General features: G+C 51.1%; 1 protein-coding gene across 1 annotated transcript in view; it reads right to left on the reverse strand.

The window, feature by feature from the left end:
• Positions 1-581: 581 nt before the first annotated feature.
• LOC128270117 (hemicentin-1) overlaps positions 582-17,574 on the reverse strand; it is an 80,925-nt gene continuing 63,932 nt past the window's right edge. Inside the window, exons 4-13 of the mRNA XM_053007522.1 lie at positions 11,726-12,043; positions 10,838-10,989; positions 10,623-10,767; positions 10,402-10,532; positions 10,152-10,311; positions 9,815-9,985; positions 9,392-9,514; positions 3,025-3,336; positions 2,663-2,943; positions 582-1,184 (exon numbers count right to left, since the gene is read on the reverse strand). Coding sequence (XP_052863482.1) covers positions 582-1,184; positions 2,663-2,943; positions 3,025-3,336; positions 9,392-9,514; positions 9,815-9,985; positions 10,152-10,311; positions 10,402-10,532; positions 10,623-10,767; positions 10,838-10,989; positions 11,726-12,043 — 2,396 coding nt within the window. The remainder of the gene's footprint in view (positions 1,185-2,662; positions 2,944-3,024; positions 3,337-9,391; positions 9,515-9,814; positions 9,986-10,151; positions 10,312-10,401; positions 10,533-10,622; positions 10,768-10,837; positions 10,990-11,725; positions 12,044-17,574) is intronic.

The following is a 17,574-nucleotide window of genomic DNA, read 5'->3' on the forward strand; positions in this document are numbered from 1 at the left end:
TTGACTAATTTAGTGATTTTAGTGTCCATTTTGTGTCCTTCGCGATCCTCAGACCTGCACCCTCTGCGTTATGCTATCGTTTTTGATTTTCCTAAACCAGCCCGGCGATCCGGCGGTTGAATTCTGGCATTTGATCCACCGACAGAGGATTACTATTTACACACACGTCGCGCGCACACACACACACACTCACAGACTCACTCACATCCACTCACAAGCACGCGGCGTTCGTTCTATTTACATGGAGGAAAAGCTCTCTAATCGTGTGGCCCTATTGAGGGGGTGCCGAGAGCTCTCGGGAACTTTCACGCCGGGCCAGTCCCGCCAGGCCAGTCAGGGGGGCAGGCCGGTTTCGCGTACTATTCACAGCGTGGTCATATCACAAAACGATACATCGGTACACTAGAGCAGGAGGTGATGAACTGATAAAACTAGCCGGCGCGTAACGCTCCGTAACGCGCACGTTGGCGCGCCTGGAAGGAAAGTGACCGTCAGCCGGCCGGAAGGGTGGGAAGAGGGGTGGGGGGTTACCTGCGTCGATCTCACAGGGCCGTGTCACCGACCCTGTGAGACTCCTATAGTCATACGGTGCTCTCGCGCTTCATCATGAGCGGCGTGTCGGCGGACACCTCGTCCTCGGGCAGCCCGATGCAGATCCGGGCGCGGCCCGCCGGCCCCAGGTGCTGCATGGCGATGGCCGAGGGGGGCGGCGGTGGCGGTTGCTGGCCCACCAGGCCTCCCGCCATCAGCGAGGGGTTCGGGCCGCTCGTCACCGAGATGGCCGTTATGTTGCGGACGCCCGCTATCGTGCCCCCGTACGAGGGCCAATGGTGCGGACCGACCCCGCCACCGACTCCGCCGGTGATGCTGCCGGGGCCGGAACCGCCGCCGGTGCTGAGGCCACCGACCGGGTGCCGGGGCAGGGTGCAGGTTGCGTGCGACGACGTCGTGAAGGTTGACGGCACGTGGCACATCGACACGTTGGTGATGGAACTGGAGCCTTGCGGCGCGCCGTTGCGTAACGTGCAGTAGCCAAGGCTGGAGGAGTGCGAGGCGTGCAGGGCGGCCGCCATCGAGGTGCCGAGGAACGCCTGGTTGGGGCCCGCGGCCGTCGTCAGCAGCAACCGGCTCGGGCTGCTCGTGTCGATCGTCGATATGTGTTGTCGTCGCTTAATGTACTCCATCTGGGGGTGTCGGTAAACAAAGCAGTCACAATTGAGTTAGGTCGAGGTCGTGTATTTGTTAGCGGCAAAGTGTTAGAGAATCACGAAGTATGTATAAATTAATTAAATTTAAAGAATTAAACAATATAAAACTCAGTACGCAAACAAAGAACACAATGAACACAAAAGGACTCCTTTCACTTCTAAATTTCAGACCTAAAAAAATATGTTGAGACCCTGAAAAATAATAAAAAAAACATAAACACTATAAAAAATGTTATTAATATGAACCACAAATAAACAACACATAATAACATGATTGTCACTGATAAGTGACGCCAGCGGCGATCCAGGTGCGGAGTACGCATGATAAACACATATGGATCGAGCGTTCTCCAGAGGCCGAGGTCCACGACCGGGGCAACGAGCCAAGGGTTCTGGAGTCAAGCAAGCGAGTACGAATCAGAACAGCAAAGCCGAAACAAGTAAAAATCTTAGAGGAATAGAATTAGTTCTGGGTAGATCTCAAATAAAAACATTTCATTTGCGACAATTATAGCCGATTTTTGTCACATGGCAGTGAAAGTAACAAACAATAACAAGAAATAGTGCAAAGACCAAAAAATGCACAAACCACGAATTCTACCCTGCAGCCAACAAACATATTGCTTACGCGTAAAAACATGTACGACCAGGGCAAAGCATGGGGTCCGAAAATGAAAAGAGAACACACATGATGATGTCGCGTCATAAAATCTCAAGCGACGGTTAAGAAATCGGCTTGCTGCAGCATAAACAATATGGTAGATGCACTTGAAACATTACGTCGGAGATGAATAACGGCCAAGGGATTGCGTCATAAAAATACGTCCCCACAGGCTGGAAAAATAACGTAGAAGGTGGCAAGCGCGGGATTAGAAGAGTTAACATGTGGCAGACGCGGAATCGGCATTTTTCCATAAACAACATACATATTTAGAACAGGCAGAAAACATATTAATTACGGGTCATAAAAATTCGTCCCATGATTAAAAGAAGGGAAAGAGTTCTTAGCGGGAGGCATGACTTAGCGGGAATGACAGTGAAACGCCATTTCGGCCCAAAGCAGGGCAAAATCGAGTATCGGCACGCATAAATCGGTGACGGCGGAGATGACCAGAGAGTCAAAGTGAACACCCCAAGTTGGGGCGCTTCAATAGGACAATGGTAATAAATAAATAAGTAAAGAGTAATATAATTTAAATTATATAAAACAATCACGAAAAGATCTACGAAACTGGTTCACTCTATCAAAGAAGCAGGCAATTGACACGGTAAACAGATCCAACACATTCCTCCAGCGACTTCGCACGACTTGAAAGCATTTAACAAGAGGCCCGCGGGTGCAATTGGAGACAACCGCACCGGAAGCCACGGTGGCTAGCAGGCGGACAGCTTAATGGCGTCCGCCTCGTAAGCTCTCGAAAGTTACGACACGGCCACGGGCCGTGGTGGGTTACCTGATCGTCGGAGTCGATGGTGTCCGGGATGACGTCCGGGTTCTTCTCGTCGCTCTCGTTGCCGTCGTAATCCTTGCTGGCGACGCTCTTGTCGCTCGGCCCCGGGGACGACGTGCGCACGGTCGTGCTCGGCGCCGTATCCTTGTGCCGCCGACCGCTGGCCCCGCACGGGAACTTGAGGGCCAGCACGATGGCACAGCTCCCGATGAGCACGGCCGCCGCCAGCCCGATCGCTATCGACAGGGTCGGCGTCAGTGGCAGTGGTGATCGGGGCCGCTCCACTGTACGGGAGAGAGACAGAGAGAGTGTGAGCCGGGGCATCATCGGGGCGTCCGCACGTGTGACGCAAGGCGCCGGCATACCCTTGTCGGAGTCCTTCATCTGCTTCTCGGGTAGCCGCTGGGTGGCTGCGCTCATGACGTACGGCTCGGAGCGGCCCTTCGAGTTAAACGCGTACACCGCCAACTGGTAGATGACGCTCGGGTGCAGGTTCGGCACGGCGAACCGCGGCAACGGCGAGGTGTTGTTGAAGCGCACCTCCTGCGTGTGGCTGTCGCGCAGTTCGAGGAAGAAGGATTGCGCCAGCCCCCCGTTGAAGCCTTCGTAGCACCGGACGGCCAGCGACGTCATCGACACGTTGGCCACCGTACAGTTGTGCACCTGATCTGGCCGCCCTGAAACGAGTGAGCATGGGATGGGAACGTGTGAGTGGACGAGTAGCTTGCGATTCCAATTAGTCCTTGGCGACGACACCCATCCAGGTGATGGAGGAGGTTAATGCCGCCGTCCATCACCGCAGCAACCGCAATGCCTACTGGGCTTTCGGGTCGTTCTCAAAGATGCCAAAATTACGGATTTGTTTTGAGAATCTGAACTAGCAATGAGTGTAACGGAACGAGATAGAACGTCGTACGTGCGAAGAGCCCGTTTCTGGTGAAACTGATTACAGGACTCGCAATGTGTGGGAGCCTCTCAACTTTCACCGTAGGCCGTTGGAAACTGGCCATTCGCACAGGCGGAGACGCTGGCCAACTTACCGGAGTACCTACCAGAAGGCCGGCTAACTTACGTAAAGTAAACAAACCGAAGCAGCGAGAGAAAGAAAAAAAGGGCAGAACTCCAACGAAACATCAACTTCCGGCGAGTGCCGCAACATAGCCCCGGGATGGCCCCGGGATGGAAAGCAACGGGAAGGCGCACGCCGGAGGCGCATATGCTGCGGTGTTTGTAGCATAGTTTGGTACACAAACACAAACCAGCACGGCTGAACTTTGGCCCAACACTCCTTCTTTGGCCTTGCGGACCCGACCCGGGTTTGCAGGTTCTACCGAGTCTCCCGGTTAGTGTCCAGGAAACTGGTGTCGCTTATGTGTTCCTCCGGGTCGCTCCAGGATCCAGAATTTCATCGGCAGTTCGGGTGGTCGGATGTTTTAATGTTTGTTTGTTTGTTATTTGAAACCCTTGTGCACCGTTTTCTTCGACGTTTGGGGGTTTTCCTCATTTTCTCACCGTTCCGTGCCGTTTTCTCATTCTCATTTCTCACCGCGGAATGCTTCGCGGAGTGCCGTGTTGTTTGGCCGATGTAATTACATTGCCAGCGACGACGAAGATGATGAGCATGATGATCTGATGCAACGATGCTGATGATGCTAATGGTGGTGGTCCATTCATTATTAGCTCCACGTTTGGGGCCGAAATAGCCTAATGCTAACCGGTGAACCGGCGATGTTTGAGGAACGTGTCGGTGGCCCCGATGGCTGGAGGCACTGCATGGTGACTGCATTGTGCCGACGACACGACGTGTGTGTGCCTTTAAGGTTTCATCAAACAGGACCTTTTCAGCAGCCGCCAGTGGCGACCCCAGGGTTGGCGGCGGAAAGCCAAAACCTCAGCAAAATGAAAGATCATAAGCAAAGGACGATGAATGAGGCTCGGGTTTGGAAACAAGAAAACCACTCAAACCACCTCAACCTAACGGTATGCAAATTAGCGTCCTCGACTGGTGCATGCGGCACAAAGTTTAAGGACACACTGCACACACACACACAGCAACAACAACAACAACAACATGAAAAGAGAGACCCAATGGAACTAATTCCTTTCTCGGAAAATCAACAAACCATTCTTTGCTTCAAACTCGCTCTCCATTGTCTTTCACTTGAGACGCTCGGCCGAAGATACGTTTACGTCACTTTTATGTTCTTCCTCTTTGATTTCCCGCGGGAAAGCCGGATGAACCATGCATCCGGCCACACGCACACACACACACACAAACAAGCGCGCACGTGAGGTGGGTGAAGGACTGCGCAAACAAACAGCTCGTCCTGTGCAAGAACCGGTCCCTTGATCGAGTCCCTTCCTGGCCGGCAGCTTGACGGTGGAGGCTTTGTTCTGGGCCACGGTGGAGCCATTCCCGGAAGGAGACCTTTCAACTGTGCTGGTGGCCAGCTCGAACCGGACACGCCACGCACGCCGGCATCAACCGGTTCCCGGTCCCTTCCATCACGGGTGATGCTCTCCTGTGTGCTCATCGCAAGGTTATTTGTTCGGTTTTCGGGTTAAAAAGTAAGGCCCCGGCCCAGGTCGATCAGCCTCTTAGCAGTCCTGCCATGGCCCCCGGGCAAGGGTATTTTAATTTTAAAACAGCAAAACACTCATTTCCTTCGTTGGCCGGGAGTTTTCCGGTTTCCGGTTTCTAATTCCATCGCACGGCGATGGAGAGCGAGCAAAAAACCACGGGAAACTACCCCACGGATGGGGTTCGGTATTTTTTTGTGCTGCTGCTTCACTCCTGCGGAACACACACACATGCCCGTAACGGGTCCCGGACAAAGCGGAGGCGGCCTTCCGCCGAAAACTTCCGCCGGAAAAAGGGTGCCGAAAGTGGTTTTCGTTTTACCACCGGTGGGTACAGTTTAATATTTAATTTATTTTATTTCTCCATTCGCCGGCCTGGCCTCCCGGGTGGTGGCCGATGGCCCCTTCATCCTAGTCCACTTCCCCGTGGCAGTATTTTCTTTTGTTTCGCCCGTCGGAGTCCTCCGCGGGTGCCATAAAACCGAGTACCTGGCGGTCGGCTACTTAACGGAGTTTGGTCCGAGCTCCAATTGGCTGCTCTTGCTGCTGTTTGATCCTTCGATGGTACGTTTCTTTCAAGAAGGATCACGGCTCGTTTCCCCTTCTCTTTCTTTCTCTTTCTCGCTCTCTCCTAATAAGCTTATCAGTTGTTAGAATTATATTTTTTCGGCAAAAAATTGCTCCCTCTGTGGCCCTGTTGCGGCTCATCGAGCGGTAAAAAGGCCAACATTCATTCCATCAGGCTAGATTATTTGGCCACGGCCATTCCGGGGCCGCCCGGTCCAGAAGTGAAAATGGAAGCTAAATATGGTGCAAATAAAATGGCTTCATCAGTGGTCACGGCGGAAAGCGAGAGCAATGGAACGCGGTAGTCAAGAGTCGTTCGGGGAGTTCAGCACCGACCGCAGTTTAGAAAACTGATGAACGGCGGCAAATGAGTGAAATTGATTTTCCCCACGATTTTTCCCCAGGTGGCACGGGAGCTCGCTAACGATTTGTGAAAATTTTTCAAATAAAAAAATGAAAACAAAAAGGAAAACGGAAAACCGATCCGTGTTCGCGAGTGAAAACGGCTAACCGGAGCAAATTGATTGCAAATTTACGATCGATTTCCTTCGGCGAGGAGGGAGCGAACGGAAAACCGTTGTTTAATTTTGCTCTCATGTTTCTTGCTACTTTTTGTTTTTGAAATAGATAAATTAGCATGGGTTTCTCATAAAAATGCTAATCCGAACTAAGTGCTGAAGAAGGAATGGTTTAATCACGGAACGGTGTGATTAGTTTCGCACAAGGGACGGCAAACGGGAAAACTCATCCGACAAAAATGATTCATCCACCGGTTTATGGTGTGCGTTTCCGGGTGTCCTCCACGGGAACGGACCAAACGCCGTTCGCTGAGAGGCGCTTTCCTGCTCACGGCAGCTTCAGCAAAGCAGATAAACATGTTTATAAAAATTTTCTTTCGCGAAGAGATAGAGCAAATAGCAACCAGCGTCCACTTTCCGTTCCGTTGCGCATTGGCGAGGCTATGAAAAATCGCGGACTCGTAATTTCATTTTACACCGACGCTCTCACTTTTGCGCCCTTGTAACCAGCTCGTTGTGAGCGATCGCTTCGAGCAGTCCGTACTGCCAGAGTTCCAGAACGAAATTGCATTAGGGCCACACGTTGCTGGCTATAAAATCGGGGTCCGTCTTGCACGGGGCACGGCACGGCCGGGAAAAAGTCGACTAGTTGTGCTGGGAGTTTGAAGCAGGTTACCAGGTCGACGTCAAGCAGTTCACTCGTCGGTGCCCAAAGCCAGAGAAAAGCAAAAACCGGAACGGCGCGCGACTTCCGTGGCATTAACGCGAAGCTCGATGCTGGTTCAAAACCTCGCACGTCTCGGCAATGGTATTGGTTTTGGACGAAACGTGTGAGCGAATCCCGAGCGAAGCACAGAGCCAAAGTGCTGGTGAATGGTAAAATTTCCTCACCCCGAGTTCGCGACGTGATGAAAATTTACACTTTTCAGCCACAGCCGCCGTTGGCCGGAAAACTATTCTCCGGGACCCGGGCAGTTCCGGAGTCGGGTTAATGATGTTCGCTGCTACGCTGTCGAACGCATCGATCGAACGTCAAAAATGTTGCCCTCAACGATCGACGGCACCAACCGATTGGATTACGTCCTCCGTTCGTCCTTTACGGTGGCCCGATGGCTTGGTCGATGAGATTTCATTAGAGAATTTTGATTAAGTAAGAAAGCGTTTAGCGCGGAGCAGCAGCAGTAGTGCGCTGGTGAAACTTCCGGAAACCGGAAGAGCGTTGGTGAAAGTTTGGTGAAAAAACTTTTTTCCCGCAAATAATATCACTCCGCGCTGAGTGATGGACCAAGCGAAGGCGGTCCACCAAAATCGAACTCTTCGACGAGGACCGAAATTAAATTCGGAACCACTCCGTCGGAGTTGGCCGGGGCAATTTATGTGAAAGTATTTCTCATAATTCTACTCGCCGAAGCACTGAACGTAATCTAATTTGGCATGACAGAACGCCACAAAAACGTTCAAAAAGCTTAACGTAGATGAGAAGACAGAGAGAGGCAGAACGATTTAAGGAATCGATTTTAACCGAAAACCATCGTTAGGCAGCTCGGCGTGCTCGCCGAGTTCACTAGTCTGTTAAACCTAATGCAACGTGTTTTGAAGTACACGAATGACCAGCAACAAACCGGTCTGCAAAGGCCGTCTGGACTTTGTTAACAAAACGACAATAAATTACCAGACGCAATCTTGCGACGAACGATCACTTGCTGTTAAAGTGATCGGGATCTCGGAATGCAGCGTGAGTTCGAAGTGCTTGAGAAAAACGAGCGACAAAGAGAAAGATCTCAAGAGCAAACTTTTTTGGTCTTAAAACGAATGGCACGACAGACAAGAGAAAAGAGATACATTTCTATTGCTACCACCGTACCTTAAAATCTCGTTTCAAACTGGAAGATCGTAAAACGATCATGGGTAGGGACACCCGATCGAATGGGTGCTAGGTCGTAAACAACTCAACCGATCGGTTGTCTGCTTGTCACAGATGTGGACAGAAAGTAAAGGCAGCCAAAGCGGATCTACCAGTGAGAGATGATGAAGACAGGAAACGAATATTTTCCCACGAAAAATGTTCATTATCATAACAGCAAACGATCTTTACCTGACAACTCAGAAAGTGTTGATAAAGGACTCACAGTGTAGAGACCAAGGCCTGTCCAAGTCACTAATTCTACCCAACCAAGGGACACGCTCACACCATGCGGCCCAAACCAGATTCGTAAAACTCGGACCTTACAGGCAACAAACACATGGTTACATGTAAAACCTTATGGCTATTCTCCAGAAAAACGCATACATTAAGCACACATCCTGTCATAAAAACGTCTTGTTCTAGGTAAACAATATCACCTAGCAAGATAGCCTCAACTCCCATTGAGCCAAAAAGGATGACGCGATAAAATCCAACGCACTCAACAAATGCAGCTGTTTGTGAACCAAACCGGATATGAAATCGGCCTGTTGTAAAAAAAATCAACAAAGGGAAGTGAGTCGAAAGGCAAGAAGGACCCGATAAGGACTCAATATATGGTTGGCCAAAGGTTTTGTTGGAATAATAAAGCATCGGGATCGTCAATATGCAGGCGGCATGGACAGAAAGAGAGAATCTTGAAGGACCAAGTCTTTATTTGGTCTACGCTATTTACTGTTTGATCCGTAACCCATCGACTGAGTCTACGGTAACCGGTATCAGCAAGTATTTTAGAAATTTATATTCAACTAACTCAGCTCAGTACTACCATCAGTTCAATTGCTTCGCATTAAAAGTAATATGCAACCAGCGTTGGAGATGTCATCCTCAACAGCAGATTAGAATCCTCAAAGCAGATTCACAAACGAAAACGAGATCAATTTGAACCCCTGTACGACCTGCTAGCAGAGGGCGGCATTGGCCTCATGTTTATTAAGAGGTTTCATTTGGTGTAATAATCTGTTGTACTGCTTTTGATGTTCGCTCGTTCACCTTTAAAGTGTTTTTCACGGTACGCCAAGGAGATGGACCGTACAATCATTCCCATAGCCCGGGCGGCAACCTATGCTAAACCGTGCCCGGTGCCCGTGACGAGTGACTTACCTGCGGCGATGATGTGGAACACGCAGGGCTGTCGCTGTTTGCCAATTTTGTTGGTCGCCGAGCAGAGCAGCGTACCGTAGTCCAGCTCGGTCATCGGTGTGTACGATACGACCGACGACGTTCCTGTGGAGGCCCCCGGAGGGATGTTCATTATTTCGCGGACGGCAGCGAGCACCAGCGCGCGTGTAACGTGCAACGGAGAACGGAGAAATAAAGGGAAAACCTCAAGTTAGGACCCCGGGAAATGCCAAGAGCTAACAGTTCATTTTGTAACCAAAACCGAGACGAGACAGAGAGAAAGAGAGGGGGGCGGGGGGCAAAAAATTGGCCTCCATTGGTGTTCCCGCCCCAATCGATGACAGTTGGCCACGCCAGCTGCTGGTTCTCGTCTGGAAAGATTTAGGACCCCAAAGCGTTCGTTACCGAGGCGGGAGATGTGGCTCGCCTGCACGTCGATGCTCTCGGCTGAATTATTAAACGTCCATTTGAACTCCACGTCGGGCGGGTTCGCGTCGACCACGCAGCGTATCTCGGCGTTCTCCTGCTTCGCCACGCCGTACACCCGGGGCTGGTTCGGGGCACAGGTCGGTGCATCTGGCGAATTGGAGAAGAAGAATGAATTGTGAGCCGGAAGACCGTCACAAAAAAAAAACCCGGGAAACAGGAAGTCGAAAGTCCCGTCGGCCGGAACTGCAGGTCCCATCATGGCGGGTCCTCCGGGTCCGGGTGGGGCAAATGAAAAATTCAATTATTCACTTACACATCACATTCAGCTCGAACATGGGGCTGCTGCCCTCGCCCTCGGCGTTGAAGCCCACGCACGAAAAGTTGCCGGCCGTCGTCCGGGAGACACCCTGCAGGACCAGCGAGTGCTTGCTGACGATCACGCCCTGCGATATGTTGCGCGTTAGCGATTTATTCTGCACGGACGACACGCGGGAATGTGAGAAAAAAGGCACCATGAGAGATGTGCGACGACACGCCACGACAAGGAGTCGGCCACCACTCACATTGTGCTTCCATTCGACCTTGTAGACGGCCGGGTGCGCCGTCACGATGCAGTCGAAGTACACGTCCGTGCCTTCCCGGATCGCGTTCGGGTCCAGCGAGCTGCCCAGCTTTACGAAGGCATCGGGCACATCTGCGAAGACGCAAGCGAAGTGGGCTATTTGGAAGACTGGCCCCTAACCACTGATCGGGCCTCAGCCGGGGCTGGCCGGTAGCTACTTACACTGGATGTCCAGTTGCCAGCCGTCCTCGAGGGCGTCGGACTGCACGTAGGAGTTGTACGCCTTGCACGACAGGTACTTGCCCGCATCGGCCCGCTGCAGCACGATGGACAGGGTGCTCGTGGTTTGGTTGCCATCGGCAGACGTCTGTGGGGATTGAAGAAAAAGTGTATCTAGATACTAGCGATGCTGTGCGATTGATGCTGCGGACACTTACGGTTTCCTTGCTCTTGTCGAGCCGCACACCGTCCAGAAACCAGGTGATGGATGCGGCTGGTCGCGAGCCGGCACTTTGGCACAGGAGGTCATATCTTCGGCCGGCCGACAACGGCTGGTGCGCGCCGATCAGTCTTATGTTCAGTGGAGCAACTGGCGGGCGAAATGGCGGAAGCGTCATTAAAAAAAATGTGATAGAAACCTTCCTTCTTGCCGTTTGAAGTTAACGCAATCAATGCGTAACGCCTATCATACAACAAAACAGTCAAAACGATAAAATGAAGTGCCGAAATGAATCAATTGATGTAAAATAAGAAATAAACAACATAAAATGATCAGCTAAAGTGACTAGTAAACGTCAGAAAAACACATAAAATCAATGGAAGTTAGTAACACACATCTCACCAAAAGGTGCCAAGAAACGTAGCTTAGTCACAAGTGCGTCTAACAATGCAACTGAAGCCTGGGGGCTTACGGCGAACATGCATTCATCACGTTTGACAAGGATCGGCTCGGAAGACTGGTGAAAAAGGCTCTCCGATGTGTGATCGTTATCGGAACAACCTGACAACCTGAACAAGAACGAACACGAAAACAAGAGCATTGCTCTAATTGCGGACTTTCATTGGAGCGACAATATGGACCTTATCCTTGCACCGATATAGGCCCAACAACAAGCTATAGTCCAATGTAACATAATCCAATGGAAGTGACAGGGCCACTATTGCTTTAAAACAGTCAAAAAAACCTTCCAAAATGAGTGTGAATATCGAAACGAAGGAAACAAAAAAAGCATGCAAATTAACTAAGAGGCGTTCAATCAAATTGAGCCACAGGAAGTCGTCGACCCGAAGGGTCGCGTCTGCGACTCGCCGCCGCCCCAACTTACAGTTCATATCGATCTGGACGGACTGTTCCACCGGGTGGGCCCGAGCGTGGTTGGTCGCCCGGCACAGCAGCTTCGTGTGCAGGTCCTGGCGGGTGAGTGGCCCGAGCGCGATCTCGCTCCGCAGGTGCTTCCCGAGCGGCATGTACTTGGTGTCGGCCACCACCGCCACCCCGTCCCGGTACCAGGTCACGGTGGGAGTCGGCCGCCCACCGTACACGTCACAGCGCAGCTTTATGTTGTCCCCCTCGCTGTACGGGCCCGCCACCGTCGTGCGCTCCGTGCCGAGCTGATCACGTATCACCATCCGCTCCGGAGGGACTGCCCGAGTGGAAGAGAGAAAGAGAGAGAGAGAAAGAGAGGGAGAGAAGGAAACATTAAACACAACGAAACCGTGGGTGGCGCGCGCGCTGCTCGAGAGAAAAGTAATAAAATTTCTGATATAATCAAACTTTTTCTTGGCCCCCCGTTCTCGGCTCCGGCAGAACCGGAACCGGGTGCTTAATGGAAAATCTTGCTAAAACTTTCCCCGAATCCCGCCCCACCGCCCCATCGTCTCGTGTTTCTCGGGACCGCGCGGACGGTTGGCCAAAGTTTGCAGAAACGTTTGTCGTCCGGCGCGCGGTGCAGTCTCATTTTCTTGTGCACTAATTTTAATGATCTGCAGTTTAATTACGTTTCTCCGCAGCCCCGCCGTTGCCCCGCCGTTGCCTGCGGCAGGTGCGACAACTACACCGACTCCACCGGGATTCGCGAGTGGCAATAGGGACTGCCGTCTCAGGCGCTGAGTGACGCTGGGCGCTGTAAAGTGTAGGGAAAATAAACGCCACGTCAGCAGCGGAATTGGCTCACGATACTGCAGTACGCCCCGTAAAGACAGACGGTCGAGCACTTACCGGCCCGGCCCGGCCGACGGCACTCAATTGGTGGACATTTCTTTCCATGTTTATGCTTCTCACAGCTCTCTGCCGCCTGTCTGGTCGAAAACGCGACGAATTCAATGACCAAAGCCAAGCCGGTCACTTCGTTCCGAATGGACCGAGGGAAATTATGGGAAAAAAGAAGGGGCCCCCCCCCCCGCCACCCAGGGGGCCACTAATGGGCCCTTGGTCGCCCACCCGAAAAAAGAGGGGTTAGAAGAATCGAGATGGGCTGGGCGTGCCCTCCTCATGTTGCTAATGGGGTCCTGAATTATTTCGGCCCAAGATTCACCGGTTTTTCATCTCACCGAAGGCAGAGTGGCAGAACGGTGGCCGGCAGGCCCAGTCGCAGTAATGAGTCCGCCGAAGAGTCGTAGTCTCTTGTTCGACCACACATTGTACATGCGACGAGTTAATGAAATAAACCAGAGTGCGTCCCTTAGCATAGAGCGTTGATTCGTGAGATTTTGGAAGCATATTTTCACCGGAAGCCTGCCGCCATGTAACGGTTTTGAACAATTGCGTACAATTTTGGGTCGCTTTGGGCGGTGGCGATGCATTAAAAAGTAGTCTTTACAGCCAAATCGGCAAATAAGTCGAGTTACTGTTCGCTCGCAAGGCTATTAAATTACACCGACTACACTGACCGGCAAAGAGGAACGAATGGACGACGGCTCAATGTCTAATATTCCTTCGCGCCGTGGTAACTGCAGGGCCCCGGGGGTGTGCACTTCACCAAGCTCACCACAATGATGCAGAAGAGTTTTCCCGGTCAACGGAGAGAAGTAAAAACATAACACTGTACCGGCCCGGTCCGGTGTCCCTCCGGATATCTCTCCGGGTACAGATTAGCTTACCGGGCCGGTTCGCCGCCGGGAACCGTGATTCCGCGGTTGGTGAAGAATTGCAACCGAAGCAGGAACAATAAAGAGAAAAAGAAAAATCAAACGAACAGCTAACGAGGGATCACTTGCTCGCGAGGGGCACATAAAATCGGCCGTTAAAAAAGGCGCCCCGGGCCGGACTGGGCCGGGTGGGTTGGAGCATACAAATGGAAAACCATAAAACTGGGTGGGCTGAAAATACGCCGCCAGCCACCCGGTTCGTCAAGGCCTTAGCGACCGACCGCCCGTCGGCCCGCCCGCCCGCGCAATCATATGCACGAACCGGGACCACAACTCATTCGGTCGGGCTGAGTCGTCGAGGTTTTAATGCTCCAATGCCAGCGCCAGAGAGAGAGAAAGGGAGAGACCAGCAACAGCAGAGCGAGAAAAGAAAAACGTGGCACACAACACATGCTCCACACACACACACACACACAACCGTGCACATGGCACATCCATATTTCGGCGATAGCATTGATAACCGGGCAACCGGGGGACTCTGTGTGTTTGAATGTGAAATTCACCGGCAACCGAGATCCGTCTATTGTTTGCTGCATATTTCATATTTTATTCCGCGAGATGGATGGGCCGCACATTGTGTCGCGCACACGGGCGCGGTGGTTGGCAGCGCTGGAAGTACTCCCCGGGGGCTAATTTTCGCACACGATCGGGGTTTGCCGGGGCGCACGGCGAATGTGGATGAAATATGGGTGGCCAGCGGAATGCGGAACGGTACGGAACTCGGAATACATTTCGTCCTGGGCCGGGCCGGGAATTCAAGCAAAACAAATGCAGCGCAGCAACGGTGCTGTAACGCGGCTAATGCCGCAGAGAGCGCAAGTTGGCAGAACAATGCAGGCCGCCAGAGCGAGAAGGGTGGACTGAAAAAATGTGTGGAAAAATGATAAAAGCGCACTTCATCACAGGATCGAGGCAGGGGACCGATAGGATGTGGTGAGAATGGACACACAAAAAACTAAACAGAAACGGGATATGTCGCTGCCGCAGTGTGCCTTGTCAATCGTCAGAATAGCAATGGGGCTGTGGCCACGGACTGACTGACGGTGGGCGGCTGGCCGGGGCTAGGATTAGTGTGCGTTCTGTTTAAAAGTTTCCCAACCAGTGTGCCGCTTCGCTATGTATGAAGTGCCGCATTGTGAGTGCCACGATTTACCCAACGCAGCGTTCGGGATGGAAAGATATTGGTATTCTTTTTCGGTTTTCATCCGCTGGTCCAAAACTAAGCGTCGTCTATGAAAGCGACATGAGGTTTTAAGAGGGCGCTGTTAATCAGTGTCCCGACGCGTGATTTGCGGAATGCGATTATTTTAGTTTGTTTTGATTTATTATATTTTATTAATATTACTATTACAACGGACAGAGCTGTGTCATAAAGCTAATTTTTACTATTATTATTATTCTGTGTATAACACAAAATGTTTTTTCTGTTTGCAAAATTGTCTTTTGAGCTACAACGTGTAATTTGAAACTCGTTTGTTTGACGTCAAACAACGGACGGGACACGACAGAGAGTTTCGATTTGCTAACTCGTACGCCTAAAGGTATGCAAAAACGTGGCTGTGACAGTTATCCTTTCACAGTTATCGATTTAAACCGCTAAATTCAGGACGCTAAATCATTGTCCACCATTGTCATGACATTGCACAGGCACCGAAACTATGCGCTTCGCGCTTCTGTGTCGAAATGGCGTTTGTTACCTTACCCATTTTCTTGTCTTGGATCGAGGACTGTGTAACTCGTAATAAAAGATTTGCGCAATCCAGTTTCTCTGTCCGTGTTATTTGTATCTATCGTGGATTGTGGCATATTGAATCCTGATTGGGACTTATCAATATTCAAGCTTCTATGCCTTCCATGCCTCTCCGTTTTATGACGAGTCCCCATTAGCTTATCCGGTTCATGTGGCATATTGGAACCTGATCTGAATTATTTAATATTCCCGTCTCTCCTTTTCTTCTCTATTTTAATGGCCCAAGGCGACTCTTTCTCCGGTGTCTCTTTTTTTATTTTTTTGTTTTATCGTCACCCCGAATTTCTTTCTTCACCCCGAAGTTTGTGAATTTTGCGTGTTTATCAACATGACCAACTCACCGGAGCCAGGAGAGACGTGGGCTTTCGTCAGTTTTGAACAGAACTCATGCTTCCAGAGGTAGTTTTCTGAGTGCTGAATGATCTGCGGTTGCTTTGCATTGTCAGTCAAACATTTGCGTCTAGGTAGGAGAAGCTCAATGCGACATAAAATTCTCGGTCATCTTTCAGTACGTCAGCGCCATGTATACTCCTTGCGGTTAATAATCAATAGGGAGTCCAATGCCAATCGCCTTAAGTTTGGTATTGGTTCTTTCTAAAGGCACAACTTGATGGTCAACAGACCTTTCCGACGAGTTGACTTTTATCCCACAACTCACCACCAATTTGGTGCACAATAGTAATGGACAGTAATCTGCCCTGTGCTGTGCCTTTTGTGTGTTGTGTACTCTTAAACTGTTAAGCCGATTACGGTAATATCGCATAAATATGCTCACCGCGGTTAATGAACCGATTCTTTCGAGCCATTTCTATCGCCAACAAACAAACATACCTTACCCTGGACTGATCACAATTTCGCAATAGATTCGCCCAAGCCGTTAACACAAATGCGCACTGCGGGCCACATAGTTCGAACACACAATTAATCTTTGTGCTCAATCGGCGAGACACTGACTCATAGGTCCTTGCCTAGCTGCCGTCTTTGCGAGCTGCTTCAATAGTTTCCACCCGAGGACCACCCGTTCCGGGTCACACAATGTCACGGGACGCAACATGCCCGGTTTTTTGCTCCCAACTTTTGTCAGTCTTTGACACACGAGGACCATCCCTCATCAGCGCACCAGGAGGGGGCCGAATGTCCGAAAGCAATTATCCCTTTTCGAAGGCCGCCCAAAGCGGTGGCCGAACTCTATCCGCATCTCGTTATCCACGCGCGCGGCTAAGAGGATCTGCCGCCTCGGATATCAAAGGAAACGAAGCGTAACGGGGAAAAAAGGCGCGAAAAAAGGGGGGAAAGAAAATCAAACTTTCTGCAGGCGGTGACCTTAATGGTTGGCGCGTTGTTTGTCCAAATCTCCCATCATTATTCGCTGCTTAAACCATTTAAACATAATTAATTTACAGCTCTCCGCAACATCTCCGACACACTGCGGTGCGTTCCGTCGGGCGGCCGGGCCGACGAACGGATTAGTGAGGTTTATGTGCGTTCCCGGGGTGTCCTTGTCGGCCGCCGTCGGGACAGCCGTGGCCGTGTTGGTTAATTTGCTGCCTACCAACACAACCAAGCACCGAGATGATGGACTCTCGCCAGCCCGGTGGTGACGAACTTTCGCCCGTGGCGAGGTGCCGATTAGGATCCATTCCTCCCCTGGGTCGGGGCGGAGGGATGGAAGATGCCCAAGGGGCCACGGATAATGACCGCAATTTGTATCGCACCGTTTCGATGCGGAAGATTTGGGGTTGCGTGCGTGCGTCATTACTAAAGAAACTGTTCTTCATTCTGTTGCTCGAGAAAAAGGTTGAATTATCAAACTGACCATAAGACTTTGTGAACGAGCAATGTAACGCAGCACACTCGGAGCAGGTGGTGGCTCCTTAGTGAAGAGGACACTCGTTTCCACTAGTGCTTTGAAACCAATATTCTGTTGCGAAAGGTTCGTAGCCCTGCCCGGACTTCGTTGGTTAGCGAAGGAGATGGAAATTTAGTTTCGCGTGGAAAAATGCTTCCGCAGGAAGGAAAACTTCCTTGCCAATCCTTCTGTAATAAAAGAAAAAGTGTGTGTGTGTGTGCGTGTGTGTGTGAGTTAGAAAGAGAGAGTGAGAGAGAGTGAACCTAAATGAATTCCTCTGGTTGGGTAGCCTGGAGCAAAAACCGAATGAAGCAGAAATCTTCTTCGGGCAGCAAACAGGACGAAGCAAAACTGCGGGCAAAAAAGAAAGTCCGTCCCATGGCCGGAGCGGATCAAATGTCTTCTAACTGGACCGAAGCATAGGCGTA

The sequence above is a fragment of the Anopheles cruzii genome, chromosome 3 (genome assembly GCF_943734635.1).
Source record: "Anopheles cruzii chromosome 3, idAnoCruzAS_RS32_06, whole genome shotgun sequence".
Taxonomy (NCBI): Eukaryota; Metazoa; Arthropoda; class Insecta; order Diptera; family Culicidae; genus Anopheles; species Anopheles cruzii.